At 47.5% G+C, this 21,040-nt stretch overlaps 1 protein-coding gene and 1 long non-coding RNA gene across 2 annotated transcripts; both read right to left on the reverse strand.

Annotated features, from left to right (window-relative positions):
* Positions 1-5,791: 5,791 nt before the first annotated feature.
* LOC123075837 (uncharacterized) lies at positions 5,792-7,465 on the reverse strand. The gene is made up of 3 exons (XM_044498348.1): positions 6,928-7,465; positions 6,494-6,605; positions 5,792-6,180 (listed from the first exon to the last, which is right to left on the reverse strand). Exons 1-3 carry the CDS (start codon positions 7,033-7,035, stop codon positions 5,963-5,965), a joined length of 438 nt encoding a protein of 145 aa, XP_044354283.1. The 5' UTR covers positions 7,036-7,465; the 3' UTR covers positions 5,792-5,962.
* Positions 7,466-16,768: 9,303 nt separating this feature from the next.
* LOC123080872 (uncharacterized) lies at positions 16,769-19,791 on the reverse strand. The gene is made up of 2 exons (XR_006438561.1): positions 19,194-19,791; positions 16,769-19,061 (listed from the first exon to the last, which is right to left on the reverse strand). It is a non-coding gene; the product is annotated as an uncharacterized lncRNA (long non-coding RNA).
* Between the last annotated feature and the right edge of the window lie 1,249 nt (positions 19,792-21,040).

Here is a 21,040-nt window from a genome sequence, read left to right on the forward strand (position 1 = left end):
GGCCGATGGACACCCAAAGAGAAGGAACCATTACAGGATCATACCTCCAGTGAGGTCCCTGAAGAACCTGCCAGGTATTGTCGAACCTGCCCTCCAACGCAACCATGTAGCGACGGACGTGCTCGTCCTCCTCGCTGACACGGTAACGTATCACCTCCGCGGTGTCCGAAAGCCTCGGCACCGTCACTAGCCCACGCGACTGCCACCAAAGAAGGTTCGGGTCAACGACGAGCTGGCTCCTCACCAAGCTGCGCCCCCGGGAAGGTAGCACCTCCCAGTACCATCCCGGCAGAGCCCAGTCCCGGACATGGCCCCTCTGATCAAGCAGGCCTCCTCCGCCGAGTCGACGACGAGTATGCGGGATAGGCATCGTCGATATCGATGCGGGAATAATTGCTTTAACTAAAAAAATAACAACAAATGTGACACCTAAAACACCTAAATTCTATTAACTACACCTAATTAAAAACCTAGATTTTGAACATGATTCGATCATAACTAGGGTTCATACTACGTTATTCTAAGATTAAACACCTATAAAATACCTAAATTAAATTAACAACATGGGGTGGTTGGTCTCACCTCGATCGAGGTCGGAGGGGGTCGGTGACGGGGACGGCGGCGGGGATGATGCAGGGGCTCCTTGATTTCTGCAAAAACAAAATATAAACAAAAACATTATTATCGTCATCTTAGGACTTAGTGAAACACCATAAGCTACATTTAATTATTCATTCAAATTTACATATAATTTCCTATTCTATTCAAATTTACTTATTCAAATTTTCTAAAAATTTCCTATTCTATTCAAAAGACCTACATTTACTTATTTTTTAAATTTCATAATTTATTCTATTAAAATTTACTTATTCAAAATTTCTAAAAATTTCCTATTCTATTCAAATTACTTATTCAAATTTTCTAAAAACAAAATATACTAAAAACCTACATTTACTAAAAACAAAAACCTACATTTACTAAAAACAAAAACTAAAACCTATTTACAGAAGGGGGGAGGAGGAGGTGGGAGGAGGCCAGGAGGAGGAGGGAAGGAGGAGGGGAAGGAGGAGAAAGGAGGAGGGAGGAGGAGGAGAGAGCAGGAGAGGGAGGAGGGAGGAGGAGGAGGAGGGGGCCGCCGGAGAGGGAGGAGGAGGATCGGAGGGGGCCGCCGTCGGAGAGGGAGCAGAGAGGATGGCCGCGGGAGGAGGAAGAGATGAGGGCGGCGAGAGAAGGAGGAGGGAGGGAGGGAGGGGAGGGCAGCGAGAGGAGGAGGGAGGGAGGCAGATACCTTGGGGGCGTCGACGGCGACGGCGCAGGCGACGACAGCGACGGCGCGGGCGACGACGGCGACGGCGCAGGCGACGACGTGCGGCGAGTGAGAGAGTGTGTGAGGAAGAGTGAGGGACGCGCGCGGTGTGGATAAGGTAACCGTAGTAGCAGCGCTGTTTAGAAACAGCCGCTAGTAGCGCTCGTCTGAATAGAGCGCTATTGCTATACACAATAGCAGTAGCGCTTTTTAATAATAAGCGCTACTAGTATATATGCACTGCCATGCGACCATTGGCAACTATAGTAGTAGTGTTTTTTATAACAAAAGCGCTACTGCTACATGATTAGTAGCAGCGCTCTTCGGTGACCAGCGCTACCGTTATTTAGCAGCAGCGCTTTTTTATAAAAAGCGCTACTACTAACCTGCTGTGTATAAGCATTTTTCTAGTAGTGGTCTCTCCCCAGCAGTTTAGAAAATCCCCACCCTATTAACACATCGTGTAGATCTTATTTCTAAACTTTCAAAAATAATTTGCTAGACACTGCTTGGCAACAAATGGTATGATGGTGATACCACAATTACATAATTCATGCCACTGCAATGGGCCCTCCATCCACATTCTAGGCGACATTGCTTCACCACATCCATAGGCTCCATCTTAGCTCCGACAGTTGCCACACGAAAAATAAGCTTAGTAGTGTTTGATGATCATGAAATGAAAAAGGCATTCTTCGTTCTTTGTTTTATCTTCGCCCTGCTCCTCAGGCATTCTTCATTTTGGAGTATCGTGCATACATGGGTGGGACAGACACTATGAAAATGACCTAATGTAGAGGAAAGTATATGTACGATCTATCCGGCATAATTTTGGAGAAATTGAGGACATGGATCAATGATTACCTCTCTGCTCCAAGAAGCAGACTCCCATCCGCACAAGCATTGCCGCTCCCTGTCCATCCTCCTCCTCCTCCCTGCATGGCCCCCACCCTAAGTGCAGTGGCGGAGCATCCCTAGGGCCAAAGGGGGCCATCGCCCCCACCCCACTCTTGTTCGTGATGATATCACGAATGTGAATCAATAGGGACGTGAAGGCATTGACCCTCTTCGAGATATTCACTTACTCGTGCTTCCTTCTCCTGCACGTCGATAGCCTACGCCAGTAGCAATGGATGCAGGATGGGCCGGACAGCCAGGGCCACTACTCTTACCCGTTGGTCGTCTGCGAGTGGGTCTGTGTGTCTCTGGTAACGTATGGAGGGCAATATATTAATATCAATATCATAATAAAATGATACATGCACTTGCTTAATTGGCCTTGAGCTAAACTTGACTTATTAAATATGTACAGTGAGCGCATGCTAGGCTGCTCCATCGCATGTTGCACACTTTTTTTGAACACGCTACAATCACATATCCGCTCATATACATACACATACATTTAGCCCTATGAATACATCATGCGTGCACACTTAACTCACTAACTGTCACACTTATATGCAGATCTTTGCGCCGGTGCACCTTGAGTCAGCGGTGGCTGCGCTGGACGTCGTCATCGACCATCGCTTTAGGCGGACCTGCGTCATCGAGATGATGGCCATATGCCGGGGACACGAGATCGCCACCGGACTCGCCTTCCTGATAGGGGCCTCTGCATCGTCAACACCTGTCATGGCCTAACTTTTACAACTACTGCATGGACTAGTTTCTGTTCCAGCCATTTGTTAATGATCATGCAAATAAAATCACTCTCAGCGGTCAAGTATTATTGCGGAGGAGCTTACATAGGGCCAGTGGGGGCCATTGCCCCCCTCCCCCACTCTAAACAATCCATTATGTGTACCCTTAATGTTTGGTTTAAGTATCAAAGATTAGTCAAAATTCAAGCACCTCAACGCTGCTTGGCCCCTTCAACAATCTCTGTCAGGCTCCGCCACTTCTTGAGTGGATCTTCGTTTCCAGCGTGCCTGATCGGGTCTTCATGGATTGCTTAGCTAGTGATGACCTAGCTCAGTTCATTTTCGTTGAAGGTCCTCGCCAGATGAATTTCATCAAATTGGGCTTGCACCTCTCGGTCTCATTGGAGGGACCATTCCCTTCTGATTGTACTTCTTCAGTAATGAAAGTAAGCAAATTATTTGTGGGCGCGGGGGGTATGTACAACCCAGAGCCAAATTTGGTTCACATATACATGAACAAAGGAAACAAAAGAAGATAGAGAAGCTAGTAACAAAAACTGATTAGGCTCATCTTTGAAAGAAGCTGCCATGTTTCTTTCACATGTTCAACATGAACAACAGGGGGAAAAGAGAGAATGTACATGCTCAGTAACACAAAATTGATCGTTGTCCTTGGGGGTGTTTTTGTGTTTACCAAAGACTTATCGCACAATTGTAAGTATTGCTGTTTTCGCCATCTACTGGAAACCGCAGTTGAAAGAAAAGGAGAGAACAAAAATGGTGAAAAATTATGTTTATGTTTGCTTTTCAGGCATGGACCTGAAGTGCCTTCCTGGTGCTTTGGGTCTCAATTAATTGTCCTGCTACAGGTGATGAAGTTATCAATGGTTGAGGTGATGATGTCGTACAACATTATTCAACTTGGTTCTCGGCATGGCCATCTAATCCATTATGCTCTTCCTCTCTCGAAATCACGTATGCGTATCTTTAGGAATCATGTCAACTAGTAGTACTCCCTTTGGTCCTTTTTAGTTTGCGTATAAGTTTTGTCTGAAATTAAACTAACTCTACTTTGATCAAACTTATAGAAAAAAAGTATCAACATTCACAATGCCAAATTAATATTGTTAGATTCATTATAAAATGTAGTTTCAAAGTACATATATTTGATATTGTAGATGTCGGTATTTTTTAATATAAATTTCATCAAACTTTGCAAAGTTTGACTTAACACAATTCAAATACGCGGAGTAAAAAGGACCGGAGGGGGTATCATCAAATTCAAGTAAATTTTGGTGGTACACATGCGGTACGTGCTACCAACTGGGTAATAGAGTAGCAGGACCAACATGCCAATCTGTGGATGTGCAATTTGCATGTAAAGTACCAAGGAATGCACAACTTGCATGTGAAAAGTAGCAGATCTCCGAAAAAGAAAAATGATAAGAACAGGAAAATATTGAGATAATACAAGTAGCATGTAAGTTGTGACTGTTTTTAAATGGGAAGGATAAGTAGTACAGTACTCTACTTGCATAGCATGATATGAGCGATGGCACATGGAAGAGAGTGTGCTGTGTCGATCATGTGAGATTCATCATGCATGCACCGGGCATCCGTGGTGGGCATGCCGGCAACATCTCTTTTGCAAACAGTGCATCCGTTTGATTGTTTTTTTAAACAAATTTACGAAGAAAATAAACGAGAAACTAGCTAGTGGTACAAAGTGCTTTCGTGTTTGTGCGTGGATGCCCTGGCATGCAGTTGCTTAGATTGGCGTCGTACGTCTAGCTAGCTAGTGAAGGCAAAGCAACCACGCCAGACGCTAGCTAGCTTTTGCCCGCCGTTTCAGTCGATACGACACTCTACTGTAACCGGAGCCTGAAGGCCATCACTAGGTACACTGTGCATGTAACTCACTCCACTCATTGAGTGTAACGATGACGAGAGAGACGTCTCGCCGTTGAGGGATCGACAAGTGCCATGCAAATGCATGCATGGAATATTTTTTTGCACGTGCTCGTGCGTTCATGTCTTCATGTCTTCATTCCTTCAAAAATATTTGAAAATTCAAAAAATGTTTGTGAATTCAAAAACTGTTCCTGAACTCAAAAAATATTTATGAATTTCCAAAAGATATTCATGAAATAAAATAATATTAAGGAATTTCAAAATTTGTTCCCAAAGTTCAAAAAATGTTCGTCAGTTCAAGGAATGTTGAAGAATTTGAAACTTTTTCATGAATTTCAAAAATAGTTCACAAAAATTCAAAAAAATGTGAAAATAGAGATTGCAATGAATTCAGTAGTATTCGTGAATTAAAAATTGTTCCCTATACTTGAAAAATGTTCACAAATTCAGAAAATTCCTTAATATCAAAAGCTGTTTACGAATTGAAAAGATGTTTGCAAATTTTACAAATAGTTTCTTAATTTCTAAAACAAATCACGAATTCAAAAAAGATGGCTACGAGTTTTAAAAAAATGCCTATTTGCAAAACAATGATATTAATTTTAAAATTTTAAAAAAGGATCCAAAAGGGAACATATAAAAATGAAAATCATGAAGGAAAAGAAAGAACGAAAATGAATTTTTTAACAGAAAAGGGACCTTTTGTGCGTCTTGTACGCTAAATGCATTTTGAGTTAAGAGCGAGCTGAAGCTGTTAAACCACCGATTATACAGAAATAGAGAGGGGGAAAGGCTTGAAACAGATCCCTTTAACTGATAAAGAGGTAATGGTGTTTGCAGCAGAGATAATAGAGAGAGGCGCAGGCAGGTAGGCTGGCCAACGCGGAGCTAGCCGCGGAGCCGGCCATGGAGGCTCAGGCTTTGATTGCCAAGCTGAATATTATTGTGCACATTATCTGAGGATGTTACAGTGTTGTATAAATAAGGAGGAGTGGACTAACCATCTCCATGATGGGAGGCATGCACAAGCCGCATGCTCAGATTCTATAATCTAGTAGAGGGAGGACAGGCACAACACAATACATAGCACATGTACACAATTTGCTTAACAACTTATTGCCTTATTCATCCATCTTTCCAATCCGCTACAAGAATCTAGTTCTATGATTGTACAGAGGAGGAAGAGGGGGGGAGGATGGCAAGCAGGTCCGCATTCCGCAAACGACTTGTAACAAGTCCAGTTATACAAACAGCAGTAACACCTGTTTTTGTCGGGGTTGCACGGTGGGAAAGTGCTACTCCTGTAGCACCCAGGATGATCACCTGTAATAATGTTGATATATACCATTAATATTCAAGACTAAGTGGCAAAGTGAGAAAAAATGCACGTGAAGAACCAAATGAAGGAAGGGCACGAGAAGAACAATATATATATGTTGCATTTGGCGGGTAATAATACCCTTCTATTGTGGTTAATTACAAATAAGATATACACAACTTGTTTTTCTAATTTCCTTCCATGGTTAATAGTCTTTTCTGTGTAATATGTACCGAGGAAAACATAGTACATATGGCATGCCTACAATTAAGGAAAAAATCGAGAAGAAAATATGTTGTGTCAAGTTGAGTCACTTACATTGCCCACCAACAGCAAAGCATATAAGAAGCAGCAGCAGCAACAGTGCGCGGACACCCTTAGTGGATCCTCCCACGGTGTGCAGTTCATGGACAAGTTGTTGTAGTCCCTCCTGCAAGTGCAACGATTCAATTATTCTCAGCAACGCCGAACAACACTAAACACAGCAGAAACACGACTATACAACTAAGACAACAGTGCTCAATGAATTACATAGGAAAGAGAGACCAAAGTCTTTTAGAATTCCCATGCCAAACATTCAATAGAAAAGGCAAACAGAGGAAAAATGGTAGCACTGAAAAAGTAGTTTTCTGATAAAACTGGGGAGCATAGTAAGAAATCCTCTAGATAACTAAAGATATAACAGAAAGCCTGTCTGCAACTGCAAAGTGGAGATTAAGAAGGGCGCTGGGCGAACGTATTATTTGCTATACCTTTCTGGAGTAGACCCTCTGGTGGGACTTGTCGAGAGTCCTGCTGGTGTAGAGTGATGCAGTGGATATGATGGAGATGATGAAGTTGGCCATGCCCTTGTACGCCATCTTCCCTCTCGATGTCAGTGGAAATCAAACGGAAAACTCTAGGCGGGAGGAGATGATGGAAACAAGCTAGGAGAGCGATCAGAGACGGGTGGATGGAGCAGTGGAGTGATGCGCTTGAAGATGGAGTGCGAGCCAGAGATCGCTTTATAAAGACTACGAGACGACGCGAGGCCGCGGCTAACGGAGTTGGATCGCGCCGATCTTGTTGGCCTTTCAAAGTAACGAGCTGGCGTGGCTGTAACGTCCACCGGACGCACAAAAGGCTTCTCATCGTGCTGCTGCAGGACAGGCATCGTGGGATGGGTTACTGGCAACTGTTGTTGCCGCTCTCTCTCACTTTGGACGGAGGTAGAAGAAGAAGGAGCAAAACACAAGTACACAAAGAACCTAGCCGCACGTACGGCTTACTATTTCTTTGTTCCAAAACCCGTTGGCTCAGCTCATGCGGTTACAACGATCAGGGGCTTTTATACCCAGGCTAACAACCAGCGCCCATACGCGCACGACGCTACTCCCACGAACGATCCGCTTGGCCCATCAGCGCACTTGACGCGCCCATACGCGCACGACGCTGACTCCCCGCAACGGAACGCCCAGGCTCTGCACGGCTATTGCCAACAGCCTAGCCTTGGCTTACGCACCACCAACGTTACACACGCACACACGCGCGCGACACCAACCGGAACACGGACGCGGCACGCACCGGCGTCCCATCCAAACCTAAACACACACGCCACGCTACTGCGTCCCACACGTCCCGCACGTCCCCGACGCGCCCGACGAGTCCGACTGCATCAGTGCGGGACGTCCCGCGCGAAACCGTCGCGCCCGACAAGCCCGATCACACACGCCGTGGCTTATTCCAACAGCAACGTCTCTCTTTCTTTTGCACTATGTGCGGTGCGGGCCGATGGATCCCAGATTGGTAAAAAACTGCATAATGCAACCGGCAGAGAAAAAGCAAGCACGCTCCCCATCCCTTGCTTCTTCCCCATCCCTACCTCGGTTGAGCAATAATGAAGTTTTTTTACCAGGAATCATGCACCAGAGAGAGAGAGGGGGGGGGGGGGGGGGGGGGGAGATTCTAACCAGTAATAAAAGCATGGCATGTCAATGGATTGCTGAAGTATGAGACGCTGAATATGATTATGAGTCCGTTGATAAAATTAACAATGCAACTGTACTCCTCCCAAGTAATTCAATGGGTTATGAAAAACAGCATTTCACATGGGGCAGTGATAGGCGCCGGCAGTCCGGCCGAACAGTTTGGCCGGACTAGCCCCAGCCACCCGATGCGCGGGATAAGAGCCGTTCGATCCCCCCTCTTCCACGTCATCATCTTCTTCCCCCTCCCCCCTGCTTCAAATTTGCCGTGCACTCACCCCCGGCCGCCGCGCGCTCGCCCCCGGCCGCCCAGCGTTCGCTCCCGGCCGCCGTTGGATGCGCTGCTACAGCCACGACACTGCAACCCCCCCCCCCCCCCCCGCAGCTCTCGCCCACCATAGCCACGACGCCATCGCCCGCGGTCGCAGCGCTGGTGGTCGACGCTCACCGGGGTCCCTCAGTCGTCCCGTCACGGTCGTCGGCAACATCAGTTGCAGCCCGCCGGCTTGTCGAGTCGAAAACTCGCCATGGTCATCATCGTACATGGTGGAAGCTACTGCAAACGCTGGTGGTACCTTTGCCATAGCCGGTTGCAGCTTTCGTCCTCCGACCATAGCTTCTGTCACCTCCAGATGATGCATTTTTGTTTGCCGGTTGGAGCTTTTCCCATCAACAGTTGTACCTTCTCAGGTGCCGATTGCAACTTCCATGGTGCCCCGCCTCAGTTTCCATGTATATCTGGTTGGAGCATTTTTGTCAGCGGTGGTAGCATTCTCGTGTGCCAGTTGTAGCAAATTGAAGTGCTGGTTGTAGCACGGCGTGACAGCATTGTAGCAAAAATTCCCGACGCCGGCTATGGCAATGCCACAAAATGAGACACCGGTTGTAGCAAAAATCGACACTAGTTGTAGCAAATATCGCTGGATCATAGTGGCTACAAACTCCGGCGAACTCCGGTTGCAGCTCTGACGAACGCGGTTGTAGCTTTTTTGTTGAACGGTTGTAGCATTTGACGACACACGTTGCCGATTGTAGCTCCGTTGTGCACACGTTGTAGCATCTTTGCAAGCTGATTGTAGCTTTGTGGTACGTGGTTGTAGCATTCGCGACACCATCGTCGGCAGGTCTCTCGTGCAGCAACCTAATGGGGTCCGCCGGTGGTGGCCTCGCCGGAGAAGCCGCGGCGCTCGGCGGCAGCGCCTGAGGTCACAGAGGGGGGGGGGATGAAAGGTGGAGGGAGGTTGAGTGGTAGAAGGAAGAAGATAAGGGGTCTGCCGGTGGTGGCCTCGCCGGAGAAGCCACGGTGCTCGGCGGCAGCGCCTGAGGTCGCGGAGGGGGGGGGGATGAAAGTTGGAGGGAGGTTGTGTGGTGGAAGGAAGAAGAAGATAAGGTAAAAGGAAAAAAACTGGGACGCACGAGACAGGCTGGATCCATGTGGATCAAACGCGCGCGATGCGACTGGGCGAATGTTTCGGCCGGTGCGCTGGCGTAAAACGTTTACCTTTCACATGAGCAATGTAGAGATACAGTGAGCCTTGGTCCAATTGTACGTGAGAAGAGAAAAGAGAGAAAGGTGAGAAAGATACTCATGTACGCGCCATTTTTCTTTTCCTGTGAGCGATCAGAGGAACCCCGAATTTTCCCTCCACTTCGGGCTGTTGCTCCGCAAGGGCTGTGCATGTGGCAAGGGAGAGAAAGATGCATGCACGATGGGATCGGAAAGAAACGTGGTCGGTTCCTCTTGCTTGACACGGGCATGATCACGACGCAGATCAGCTGACTAGAACTGACGACATGTAGTCTAGACCGGGCCTGTACACTATCGTCTCGGAACATTAGCTCCTGCATGGCCCATGAAATCTGGCTGGCACATGCTCTTGTTGTGCATGCATGCATACTCGACGAGGCACCACATGGTCAGATTGGGGATGGCACCATAGTTGGCATTGCTGTTGCCATTGCTCAGCGCCTACATCTGGGAGCAACCGCGTAGTTGCTGGCCTGTTAACGTTGTTGGCTGGTTGACGTCGTCAAAGTGAAAATCACCCCCATTGGTCTGTGCATGTACGAACAAAGCGTGGCCTAAGCCTCAAAGAAGAGAGGAGGTGACTCCTGGTCCTGGACACGGCGAAGGTCGATCAGCACGCTCTGCGGATGTGAGATTCATTATGATGCAACAGGGCAGGCAGGCATCCGGGTGGAATACTGGCAAAATCTCTTTTGCACACGGTGCGCCCGTTTGTTCGATTTTGCGAACAAATTTACCGAAAAAAGAAACGAGAAACTAGCTAGTGATAAGGAGACGTACGTCGTGTACAAAGTGCATGCATTTGTGCTTGTGCGTTGATGCGCTGCCGCCCACTGCTCAGATTCCATCCTACGTCTAGCTCGCCGGCTAGGGTAAGTGCAAGCACGAAAGCAAGCACGCACGCACGCCAGACACTAGCTAGCTTTTGCCGGCCTGGGCAACCGATGGATGGATCGATGCTTACTGGAAACGGATGGCCGGCCAAGGGCTAGCTCACCGTTGAGAGATCGTCAGGTAGCATGCAAATGCATGGAATCCTTTTTGTGAAAAGTTGCAGATCTCCGAAAGAGAACAAAGGATAAGAACATGAAAAAAAATAGAGATAATGCAAGTAGCATGTAAGTTGTGACTGTTTGAAAAAGGAAAGGATACGTGCTACTCTACTTGCATAGCATGACATGAGCGATGGCACATGGAAGAGTGTGCTGTGTCGAGAGTGTGAGATTGATCATGCATCCCGGGTGGGCGTACCGGCAACATCTCTTTTGCAAACAGTGCTCTGTTTGATTGACTAGCAAAAATGTCCGTGCGTTGCAACGGGAGAAAGTTTATGTCACCCTCTAGCCCAATAGGCATGGTTTAAAAGACATATGACAATTGTGCTTTTAGCCATACCATCTTTGCAAAACGGTTAACAAATATAAGCATTGTCCAGTTTGTAGATTTTCTAGTTTATTCTCACCTCCATTGTTTCAGGTGCTGCACCCATGATGTAAATGTGAGAAATTTGTAATCTAAGAGATAGAAGGACTGAGGGTTTATATTGGGTTAATTATTACGACCGGCTCATTAACCAAGAATCAAAAATATGGATAATTTTTTTTACTAAATCTAGAACATTTTTCTCGTGGACATGGAACAATGTTCTATAAAAGCTATAACAATTTTATCCATAACTAAAAACCATTTTTTGCGGAACATTATCCTGCTTAACAAATACATATCCTAACTTTATAAAAGCTGCGACCAGCATGGCGCAATGCGAAGACGGTGCGAGGGCTGCGGTGGGCCGGCGACGGTGCAACAGTGGCAACAGAGAAGGGCAGGAAGCTGTAGCGAAGGATGGCGAGCTGCGACTTACGGCAAGGACGGTGGCCGTGGGCAGTGGGACGTCGACCGTGCGTGCGTGAAGGAAGGAGTTGTGCGTGTGCATGTTGGAAAGGAAAAAAGATCAAACGGCTGTGACTGCGTGAACGGACGGATAGGAGGCGACCGGCCAGAGCTAGGGCCGATCGACCGGCAAGCATTGGCCTATTTTTTTCGGTCCTGCTAAAAATCAGTCGACTGAGATTTAACCAAGTCTCAGTCGACCATGCAACATTTTATGCCATCGTTTGCAACATTTTTTCCTACCGGTTGTAACATCTGTCTTGAATGGTTGTAGCATGTCGTCCCTCATCGGTTGTAGCACGTCTTCTCAACGGTTGTAACATCTTCATTGACGGTTGTAGCATTTCAGTTAAAACGGCTGTAGCATTTATTGTTGTTGCTTGCAATGCCGTCGCAACATTTTTCGCCGCCGTTTGTAGCATCTAGCCATGCCGTTTGTAGCAAAAAAACCACGCTGACGTCATTCGACTGAGACTTCGTTAAGTCTCAGTCGACTGAGTTCTAGACACACCCATTTTTTTATGGATTTTATTTTAGCAAACACAATGGTGCAATTCAAATTTAATTTAGATGTTCCATTTATAAAATCTGACTTTTTTATGTTTTGTTAGTGATTTTGGGTGTCCCCCTAGACTCTTGGTCTCCACTTTAAGCGAAGTAATAGATTTATTACAGTACTATAGTTACTGTACATCACATATTCAAATAATTAACATACACCCCACCATGTCAGTGTAGTGCAATGTTTTAAATAGCGGGCTATGGAAAATAGCGGCAGACCTCCAAATCATTTAACTGAAAGAGGGCTATAGTGGGCTAAAGCGGGCTATTTATAAAGGCGACCATTTAACGGCACCCTGCTGAAACGGCTATAGCGGGCTATAGCGGAGCTATAGCTGGCTGGCTATTTAAAACTATGGTGTAGTGTCAAGCTAATTTGTGTAACAAATTTTCATAGTATTATCCATACTGGACGGCAACCTCAACTGGATCGACGGCTCGCTCGATGGACGAAAAAGAGGGGAACAAACTCTTTCAGTGAGAATTCTAATTGCAGCCTACGTTCTAAATCAGATGAATTGCATACATATAAAATTTCTAAAATTTGAGCATAATATGATAAGTATTCTGCTGGTTTTTTTAATTCATGTGCAAGAGCTATAACAATCGGCAAGCATAAAAACACAACGGGCAAGTTGAGGGAAAATACGTTTTGGGCGGAGCTGCCCCTCCCCGGTTCCTTTGCTAGAACGAAACCAAACCTGCACGTGATCTCCTACGCCATCAACATGCAAAACACCACACTCCGGCAAAAACACTGTACGATCAGTATTCTCCATCAATGCCATTGTGCATACATGAGTAGTTTCTCAAATTAACCTGAAGATATGACGGTCAATATCTGCTGGTCGACTGCATAAATGCCGCAGTTTTTTTCCCCAAAAAGACCGTCATTACTGAACAAGCTCACAGAGAACGCTGCATGGGAGCCCACGTAGAAATTCAGGTGCATGTCCCAGCCAGATGATATGGGGCACGTTACGCAGAGTTGCAGCATACACAACGAGTTTGTCTGCATCCTTACTGCATGTTCTATATAATCCCCAATCAAATAAAATCCAGGTGGATCAGTGCCTTAATATCCCAGACGGCGTCGCAGATGAACTCTGATGCAGCAGTCGTTGAACATGTGCCAAGCCAGCACCATGTCGAAGCGGCGAGTCAACGGCGACGGGTATTGCTGGGACACCCGGACATCTGAGGGTAGTAGCTACACACGTCGACCGTTCTGCCATGCCTTCCAGGAGTCCCGCACCGGCGACCACTGCAACCTCGAGCCCAGCGTCTCCACCATCCCGAACGATTCGTTGGCTTCTGGACCTACCTCTTCGGCAATCCTCGATGCGGCTGCTGCGTCGGTCGAGGCGGCGGAATACGACGCGCCGCTGCGGCTCGTGTGGATCCCGCTAGTCCTCACCGCCGTCGGCAAGAAGCGGCTCAACAGGAAGGCACGGCTAGGCTGCTGCCCGAAGTGGAGCTAGTCCATGCAGCTAAAGACGAAGCGTCGTTGCGGATCCGATCAAACTTAAAACCTCGACTCCTGTGGAAGCCACCGTGTACGTCGTCTAGCAGGCCGGCGACCGCGCGACGGCCTCGGCTAGAATCTAATCAGACCTCACCGTCGATGGGGAGGCTGCACTCTTGGTTGTTTGCCGAGTTTGCCGCGGCTGGAGAGGCAGGGGAGGGCAACAACGTCGACGCTGAGCCGCCATCTACCTGACCTGCCGCAACTCCTTTCCGCCTCCAGAACGGTGGTAAATATAGGATCTTGGGCTGGTCAACATTGTAGTCCGTAAAGGACACAAACGGGACAAGCACGAACGGCCAAGCCCATGTTACTGCCAGGAGCGATGCGGTCTCCACAATTTTTCTAGTCTATCCTAATGAAACAGTGAATAAAAAAATAGATCTAAATCTCGGCCGTCAATTATTATTAACATAGAATCAACGGATATAAAAGGATGATTTATGAAGAACTATGAAAGCCTTCATCCTTTAATATTAAGTAAAGATAAGGATTTGCTAATAAATTTACCGGTGAAATAAACGAGAAACTAGCCAGTGGTACAAAGTGATTTTATTTGATGCGCTGGCATGCATGCACCGCTCAGATTCCCGTCGTACGTCAATCTAGCTAGTGGAAGCAAGCAACCACGCCAGACGCTAGCTAGCCTTTCCCCACCGTTTCAGTCGATACGTACACTCCTGTTACTTGAGGCGGAAGGCCCTCACTGTTCATTTCACTGTAACGACGACGAGAGACGTCTCACCGTTGAGCGATCGACAAGTGGAATCCATGGAATCCTTTTTGTAGGTGGCTACGTGCTCATGCGTTCATGTCTTCATTCCTGCCACCGGCGCTTCCATTGGCCACTTCCTAGCGTGCCCCAGTTGCCATTGCCCCTGTGCGGACATGAAGAATTGAAGATGGTGCCCGACAGGCGGGTGCACGCCGTATACGGCAATATGGGTGATCCTTTTGCTCGCAATCCTCTCAACATCATTCAGCTGCTCACCGCCTCTGCCCCTACACTTTCAACATATAGAGTTATCACATGGTACGTCTATTAAAGGAGGGTGATCGCACTCTTGGGTCGCTCCGGACTAGTCGACTATCGTGTTCTTGATTCCGCATACAGATGTTTCGTTAAGGTTTGGAGGATCACAATCCATTTGGCAGCAATTTCATTTTTCATGTGATGGTTTCTTGATGTTCTGTACTGCTCATTGCAAAAGTGAAATACTCGTCGTCGCGGCCCTTGGAGGCTGACGGAGGAGAGGTGGCGGATCCAGGATTTGAAGTTACCCGGGGCGAACTTTTATAGGCAACAAAAAATCGAAGCCTGGATAGACGATGCAATCAAATAGGACAATCAAAACATGAATTGGCCAATAGTATGCATTCAGGCAAGACGATCAACATAATGAAATATTTAAAAAAGTTTCATTCTCAAGGACTAAACAAAAATTATATAACACAAAAAATCGTGTAAAATCTAACTTCTATCGTATTCGTAATTAATTTCAGTACTCAGCTTTCAAGAATTATGTCAACGTGACAACAATTATAGAATGACAACAATTAAAAATGATAGAGCGTGAAGAGTAGAAAATAAGGGAAGATCAAAAGAACCTGCTCATCATTGCTACCTCTGTTGCGTGCTCGCTTGCAGTTTTGAGCGGGATGTGTGGCCGTGGCGGTGGGAGGCTGCCTCCTGCGTGGACGGCCCCAGAAACAAGGTGGACTTCCTTCTCCTTCAATGAACTTATGAACACCTTTGGTTGGAAGAACCTGGGAAGGGATGCAGCAAGGCGGCATGGAGGGCATCGCGAGGCGGCGAGGCAGGGCGACGGCGTGATGGTGGCTGATCGGTTTCGATCGATAGGGATTGGGGACATCAAAGGCAGCGTACAGAAGTGAAATGGGCTGCGTAAAGGAAAAGAATGGGTCCTCTCATATTGGGCCTTACTCACTGGCCCATCTCCTAATCGAAGCGTTTTTCTTCTCGTCTCATAATCCTGCTCGAAGAGTTTCCCTTCTTCTTCTTGTAGCCTGCGTACACGAAGCTCCAGTCGTCTCCAGGTCATGGTGACCAGGACTGGCCAAAGCAGTCTGGGGGTACCCTAGCTTCCCAAAATTTACCCGGGGCGGCCGCCCCTACACGACCCCACGCTGGATCCGCCCCGGTGCACCCATCGAGGCAACCGTTGGGCATGCCCGATTCAACCGAGCCGATGGCGTCTTTTCCTCGTATCGCACGCCTCCTCTTGGCAGGGCCCTGCGCCGGTGGCAGAAAGAGCGGGGCCGGCGGTGTAGATGAGAGACGAGCACATGTGCGGCAGAGGGCAGAAGATGATTGAGAAACGAGGCAGGCGAACCAACGTGCTCAAACCCAACGGCAACGCACGCAACACCACGGAAATCTGGGAAAAACGAACAGGCCTCCTATTTATTTTGCACATGGGGCGCTGGACAACGAGGAAACGCACAGGCTAGTGCACGGTATTGGGCAGGCCCACTTACCCGGTTGTTGTATTTTCCTACTACAAAACTAGTTTTTTTAATTTCGTTAAAAAAATACTTGACTGGTTTTGAATCGGTTTTTTATTAAATAGAAGAATATTCATGAATTCAAAAAAGGTTAAAAAATTTCAAACAAATGCTTGTGAATTAAAAATTTGAAAATTTGAATAATGTCCGTGAATTCAAAAAAATCATGAATTTTCAAAAGATATTCATGAATCCAAAACATGTTCATGAAATCAAAACATATTCACTAGCATTCGTGAATTTCAAAAAATGTTCTGGAAACTTGAAAAATGTTCATGAATTCAAAAGATCTTTATGAATTCAAATTTTTTGCAAACTTCAGAAATAGTTTCTTAAAATAAAAAATCATGAATTCAAAAAAGGTTGTCAAGAGTATAAAAACAAATACCTATTTACAAAAAAAGATCCGAATTTTAAAAAATTTAAAAAGGGAACCAAAAGAGAAAATAAAAATTATATAAAGGAAAAGAAAGAATGAAAAATGAAAAAAAACGAGCAGAAAATGACTGTTCTTAGCGGAGCTAGCTAGAGACAGGCGCTGGTAGGGAGGCCGGCCGACGGGGAGCTAGGCGCGGGGACGCCCATGGAGGCTCAGGCTCTGATCACCAAGCTGAATACTATTGTTCACATTATGCGAGGATGTTACAGTGTTGTACAAATAAGGAGGAGTGGACTAACCATCTCCATGATGGGAGGCATGCACAAGCCGCATGCTCAGATTCTATAATCTAGTAGAGGGAGGACAGACACAACACAATACATAGCACATGAACACAATTTTCTTAACAATTTATTCTCTTATTCATCCATCTTTCCAATTGGCTACAAGAATCTAGTTCTATGGATCTACAGAGGAGGAAGAGGGGGGAGGATGGCAAGCAGGTCCGCATTCCGCAAATGACTTGTAACAAGTCCAGTTATAAAAACAGCAGTAAAACGTGTTTTTGTCGGGGTTGCACGGTGGGAAAGTGCTACTCCTGTAGCACCCAGGATGATCACCTGTAATATTATTGATATATGCCATTAATATTCAAGACTAAGTGGCAGTGAGAAAAACACACGTGAAGAACCAAAGGAAGGAAGGACACGACAAGAACAATATGTTGCAATCGGTGATAGCATCAGTTACACTGCCCTTGAATAGCAAGGCATACGATAAGAGCAAGAATCAACAGCGTGTTGACGCGCTTGGTACAGTCCATTCTGCAAGTGCAACAAACCTTAGCATTTGGAGATACAAGAGAATAAAAAATTAAAAATTGAGCTGATCTTTGGACATACGGACTAAGTGTTCAATTACATGGTAAAGCATGGCATAGTGAAACATCCGGTTTGCGGGAAATCAAGGCCACATTCACAATTTGTGCGTGGTCATACACAATCATGTACGGATAGTCATGGAGCAGATAATTCAGTGGCTAAAATTAATGATAAAAAGACAACTCGGTCATTTTGTCGAGCGTTAAGGTGATACGAGGCTTACTAATTAAGAAGTATGTCGATTTATTATTTTTCACGCTTCATCAGTAAGCAGGTTCCCATTCAAGCTAAAAATAGCCTGTTACTATCCTAGAGTTCTGTGTTAACATACCGAACTAATATCTATGGACCTAGTTAAGAACTGGCATACTTGATCTAAACATATGGATTAAGTGCTCAACCCAGCTACGGAGTACGCCATAATCGTGCATCATGGTCCAGGCTGGGTGCGGTAGTTAAGAGCTGGGTTCTGTAAGCTAGTGTAGCAAACATTAACGTCTGGTAATTCATGGCTTCCAGGCTGCTACATAATCCGGAAGAGTATCTTTTCACATAGCCAAAAGCAAAAATGAAAGAGGACAAGGAAAGAAGAACGGCCCAAGGCGAAGAACCATCATTTCTTACCCACATGTTGGCATTTTTCTTTTTTGGAAATGGTGGTATACCCCCGGCCTCTGCATCATAATGATGCATGCAGCCATCTTATTAAAAGTTCGCAAAGTAACACAAAGTCGTCAAAGTATTACAGCTCGCAAGTGGAGCGAAAAAAGAACAGAAACAAAGTTCATGCCGACAAACATAACCGGAATGGCAAAAAGAAGGATAAGCTCCCTAGACTCCTATCCTGTTATGCGACCGCCATTCGAACCGGTTGAATAAAGCCCGTGCTACCATCTCCCAATGGTTGCATCAAGTAACCAACAGCTCCCTGGATTCCATAGGAGTGGGTAAGGACCACGTACGGATCCAAACAGTAGCTCTGAAGATGACCTGTAGTTGCCTCGACATCTCGAAGCATGGCCGTCCTCTTGGCACGCGCTAACTGCAGGTCATCAGCATCAGGTTGTTCCTGGATCCGGTTGCTGACACGCCTGCCAGACGCTACCGGATCCGGGATCCCGCCAAAGGAAATGAGCTCCTCTGTAGTCCTCTCCCTAGGTGAGTGCTCCCCACAAAGACGCCCATCCCTAGATGCCAGTGAGGAAGGGATAGGCGCGGCTTTGCGAGCCACTCCAGCCGAAATGGTGGGAGAAACTGACCGTGGAGCCACCTGCTCCATAGTCCCTCTCCCCCCCAAAACCGATGAAGGAGCACGGAGACGACGTCGGCGAGGGAACAGTGCTGGCCTCGTGCCTGTGCACCGAACCAAGCTGTCCAGAACTGCCCCGCGGTGAGAAAGTAGGGCGGACCTCCAGCCCGCGCCCCTCCCCCAGCTGACCTGATACAGTCATAATCGGGCTGGGAGTGGTAGCCTCCGGCCCACCCCACCCACCCACCCACACACACACACACACTCGCCAACGGTTGGCATGACTAGCTACATATGAGAACTATGAGAGCTCACCTTGATTCAGCAGCGGACCGGCCAGGACAGCTTAGGACGATGATGTTGCGGCCGTAGATCACCTCGATCTGCCGGTCCAATTTGATACGGCAGATACAAACCCACAAAAGGAGAGGAGACGTGAGATGGTTCAGTTTTCACTCTTGAATGAGGGGATTGGGATTTGAAACAAGAATACGAGATGAGAGAGAGCAACTCACGGTCCACTGACTTAGGACTCCTGCTGGCTGCTGCTGCTTCGGTTCTTGCCGGCCGGAGAGACGAGAGAGGAGCGCAGAGAAGCCAGGGAGCAGAATGATGTTGGCGCAGCTAGCCCTATCACTCGACGGGGATCACCGGAGACACGGCCGGAGAGGAAGAAGATGGACACAGAGAATATGGTGGCGCACAAACACCTGCCGCATGAACGGCGTTTTTCTGTTTTCTCCTCGAGCTCGAACTCGATCAGCGCAACACAGTGCACAGGTGGGGTGGGGGCTTTATAACTGCCTGCACAGACATGCCAGCCCGCGCCCATACGCACCCACTCACCCACACGCCACGCGCGCGCCCCTCGCGCATGTACGCGATCACCCCGGCCGCAACTCACGCCCGACGCGGTCACTCCACCCGCACGTTGCGCCAACTAACTCACGCACACACCCTCGGACACGCACACACGCACCCGAGCCCGCCACGGGCTGGACCCGACGCGCCCAGCGCATGCACACACACGCGCACGCACTCGAACCCGCCGTGGCCTATTGCCCAACAAGTGATATGGTGGTGTGATGCCCTGAGAGCCCCATGAAGAGCAGTTTATAAAGATGACTATCGAGGCGCTGCGAGGCCACAACTACATCGTTGGGCGCCATTATTGTTTTCCCTATGAACGGTCAGAGGAACTCGGCCTTTTCCCTCCACTTCGGGCTGTCCGGCCTGTAAGGCAATACGAAGGCAAGGCCTACTACTAATTTTTCAACTATCACCAGAAAGCATGCGTGTTTGCATTCTAGAAATCTACATGTACTCCTAGTGACGCAGAGAAAGCATATTCTGTGAAATATGATTGCATATATCAAATTCAAAGTATGAGATTGCTAACCGGGCTTGCTGGTCGGTAGAGAAAGCATATTCTCACCAGTAGTAAAAGCATGTCAATGGATTGCTGTTCGAGACGCTGAATAGGACCACAATGTTAGACGAATAAGCCGCGGCGTCCGGGGCGCGTCGTGCGTGTGTGTGTGCGCGCGTGTGTAGGTTGCTTAGTCAGCTGTGCGGGGGTGTGGCCGCGCCGGGCGCTGGACCCGGTGGCGTGCCGTTGCGTACGTGCGCGGCGGACGCGGAAACTGTGGAGCGCGGGGCTTGGAGTACGTGAGAGCTATGTGGTTAGCGACGCATGGGAAGCAGCCGCGGTGCGCGCGTCGTTGGGCATGCGGGTCGTGCGTGTTGCCCAGCGAAAGCGTAGGGATTGCGTTGTCGTTGGCTACAAAACTGGATGCTCTCGGAATTGTTATGCAGCGTTGTGTTTTGAGTTCGTGCTCAGGGAAATACATAACAAGGCCGTACGTGCGGCGGCGGGTGTTCGAGCGCCCGGTAAAACTACCTGTGCCTTCTGTTTCCTCCTTCTTCCTTCTTCTTCTTCGCTGATTTGAGCCACACAGAGAGAGAGGCAGCAGCTAGGGCAGTCTAGGGCTAGGGTTAGACAACAACACACTGGAGGATGTGCACATGCAAGGGCCTGTGGATAAAGCAATGCTTTTTCTTACACTTCTCCTCTTGTTTTGGACTCTAATTTGCATGATTTGAATGAAACTAACCCCGGACTGACGCTGTTTTCAGCAGAAATACCATGGTGTTGTTTTTTTGCAGAAATAAAAGTTCTCGGAATGGAACGAAACTTTGCAAGAATTTTTATATAATAAATCAGAATTTCTGGAGTCAAGACCTACCGGAGAGGGGCCCCTGTGAGGGCACAACCCACCAGGGCATGCCCCCCTCTCTTGGCGCGCCCAGGTGGGTTGTCCCCACCTGGTGGCCCCGCGGACCCTGAAACCGACGATATAAA

Source organism: Triticum aestivum, chromosome 3D (genome assembly GCF_018294505.1).
Source record: "Triticum aestivum cultivar Chinese Spring chromosome 3D, IWGSC CS RefSeq v2.1, whole genome shotgun sequence".
Taxonomy (NCBI): Eukaryota; Viridiplantae; Streptophyta; class Magnoliopsida; order Poales; family Poaceae; genus Triticum; species Triticum aestivum.

What these genes read in the sequence shown, in the direction of transcription:
- LOC123075837 (XM_044498348.1), bottom strand. Translation starts at nt 7,035, where the DNA reads ATGGCGTACAAGGGCATGGCCAACTTCATCATCTCCATCATATCCACT. An exon ending in AGAGGGTCTACTCCAGAAAG is followed by an intron (nt 6,606 to 6,927) that starts GTATAGCAAATA and finishes TTGCACTTGCAG; the next exon opens with GAGGGACTACAACAACTTGT. An exon ending in CTTTGCTGTTGGTGGGCAAT is followed by an intron (nt 6,181 to 6,493) that starts GTAAGTGACTCA and finishes ACATTATTACAG; the next exon opens with GTGATCATCCTGGGTGCTAC.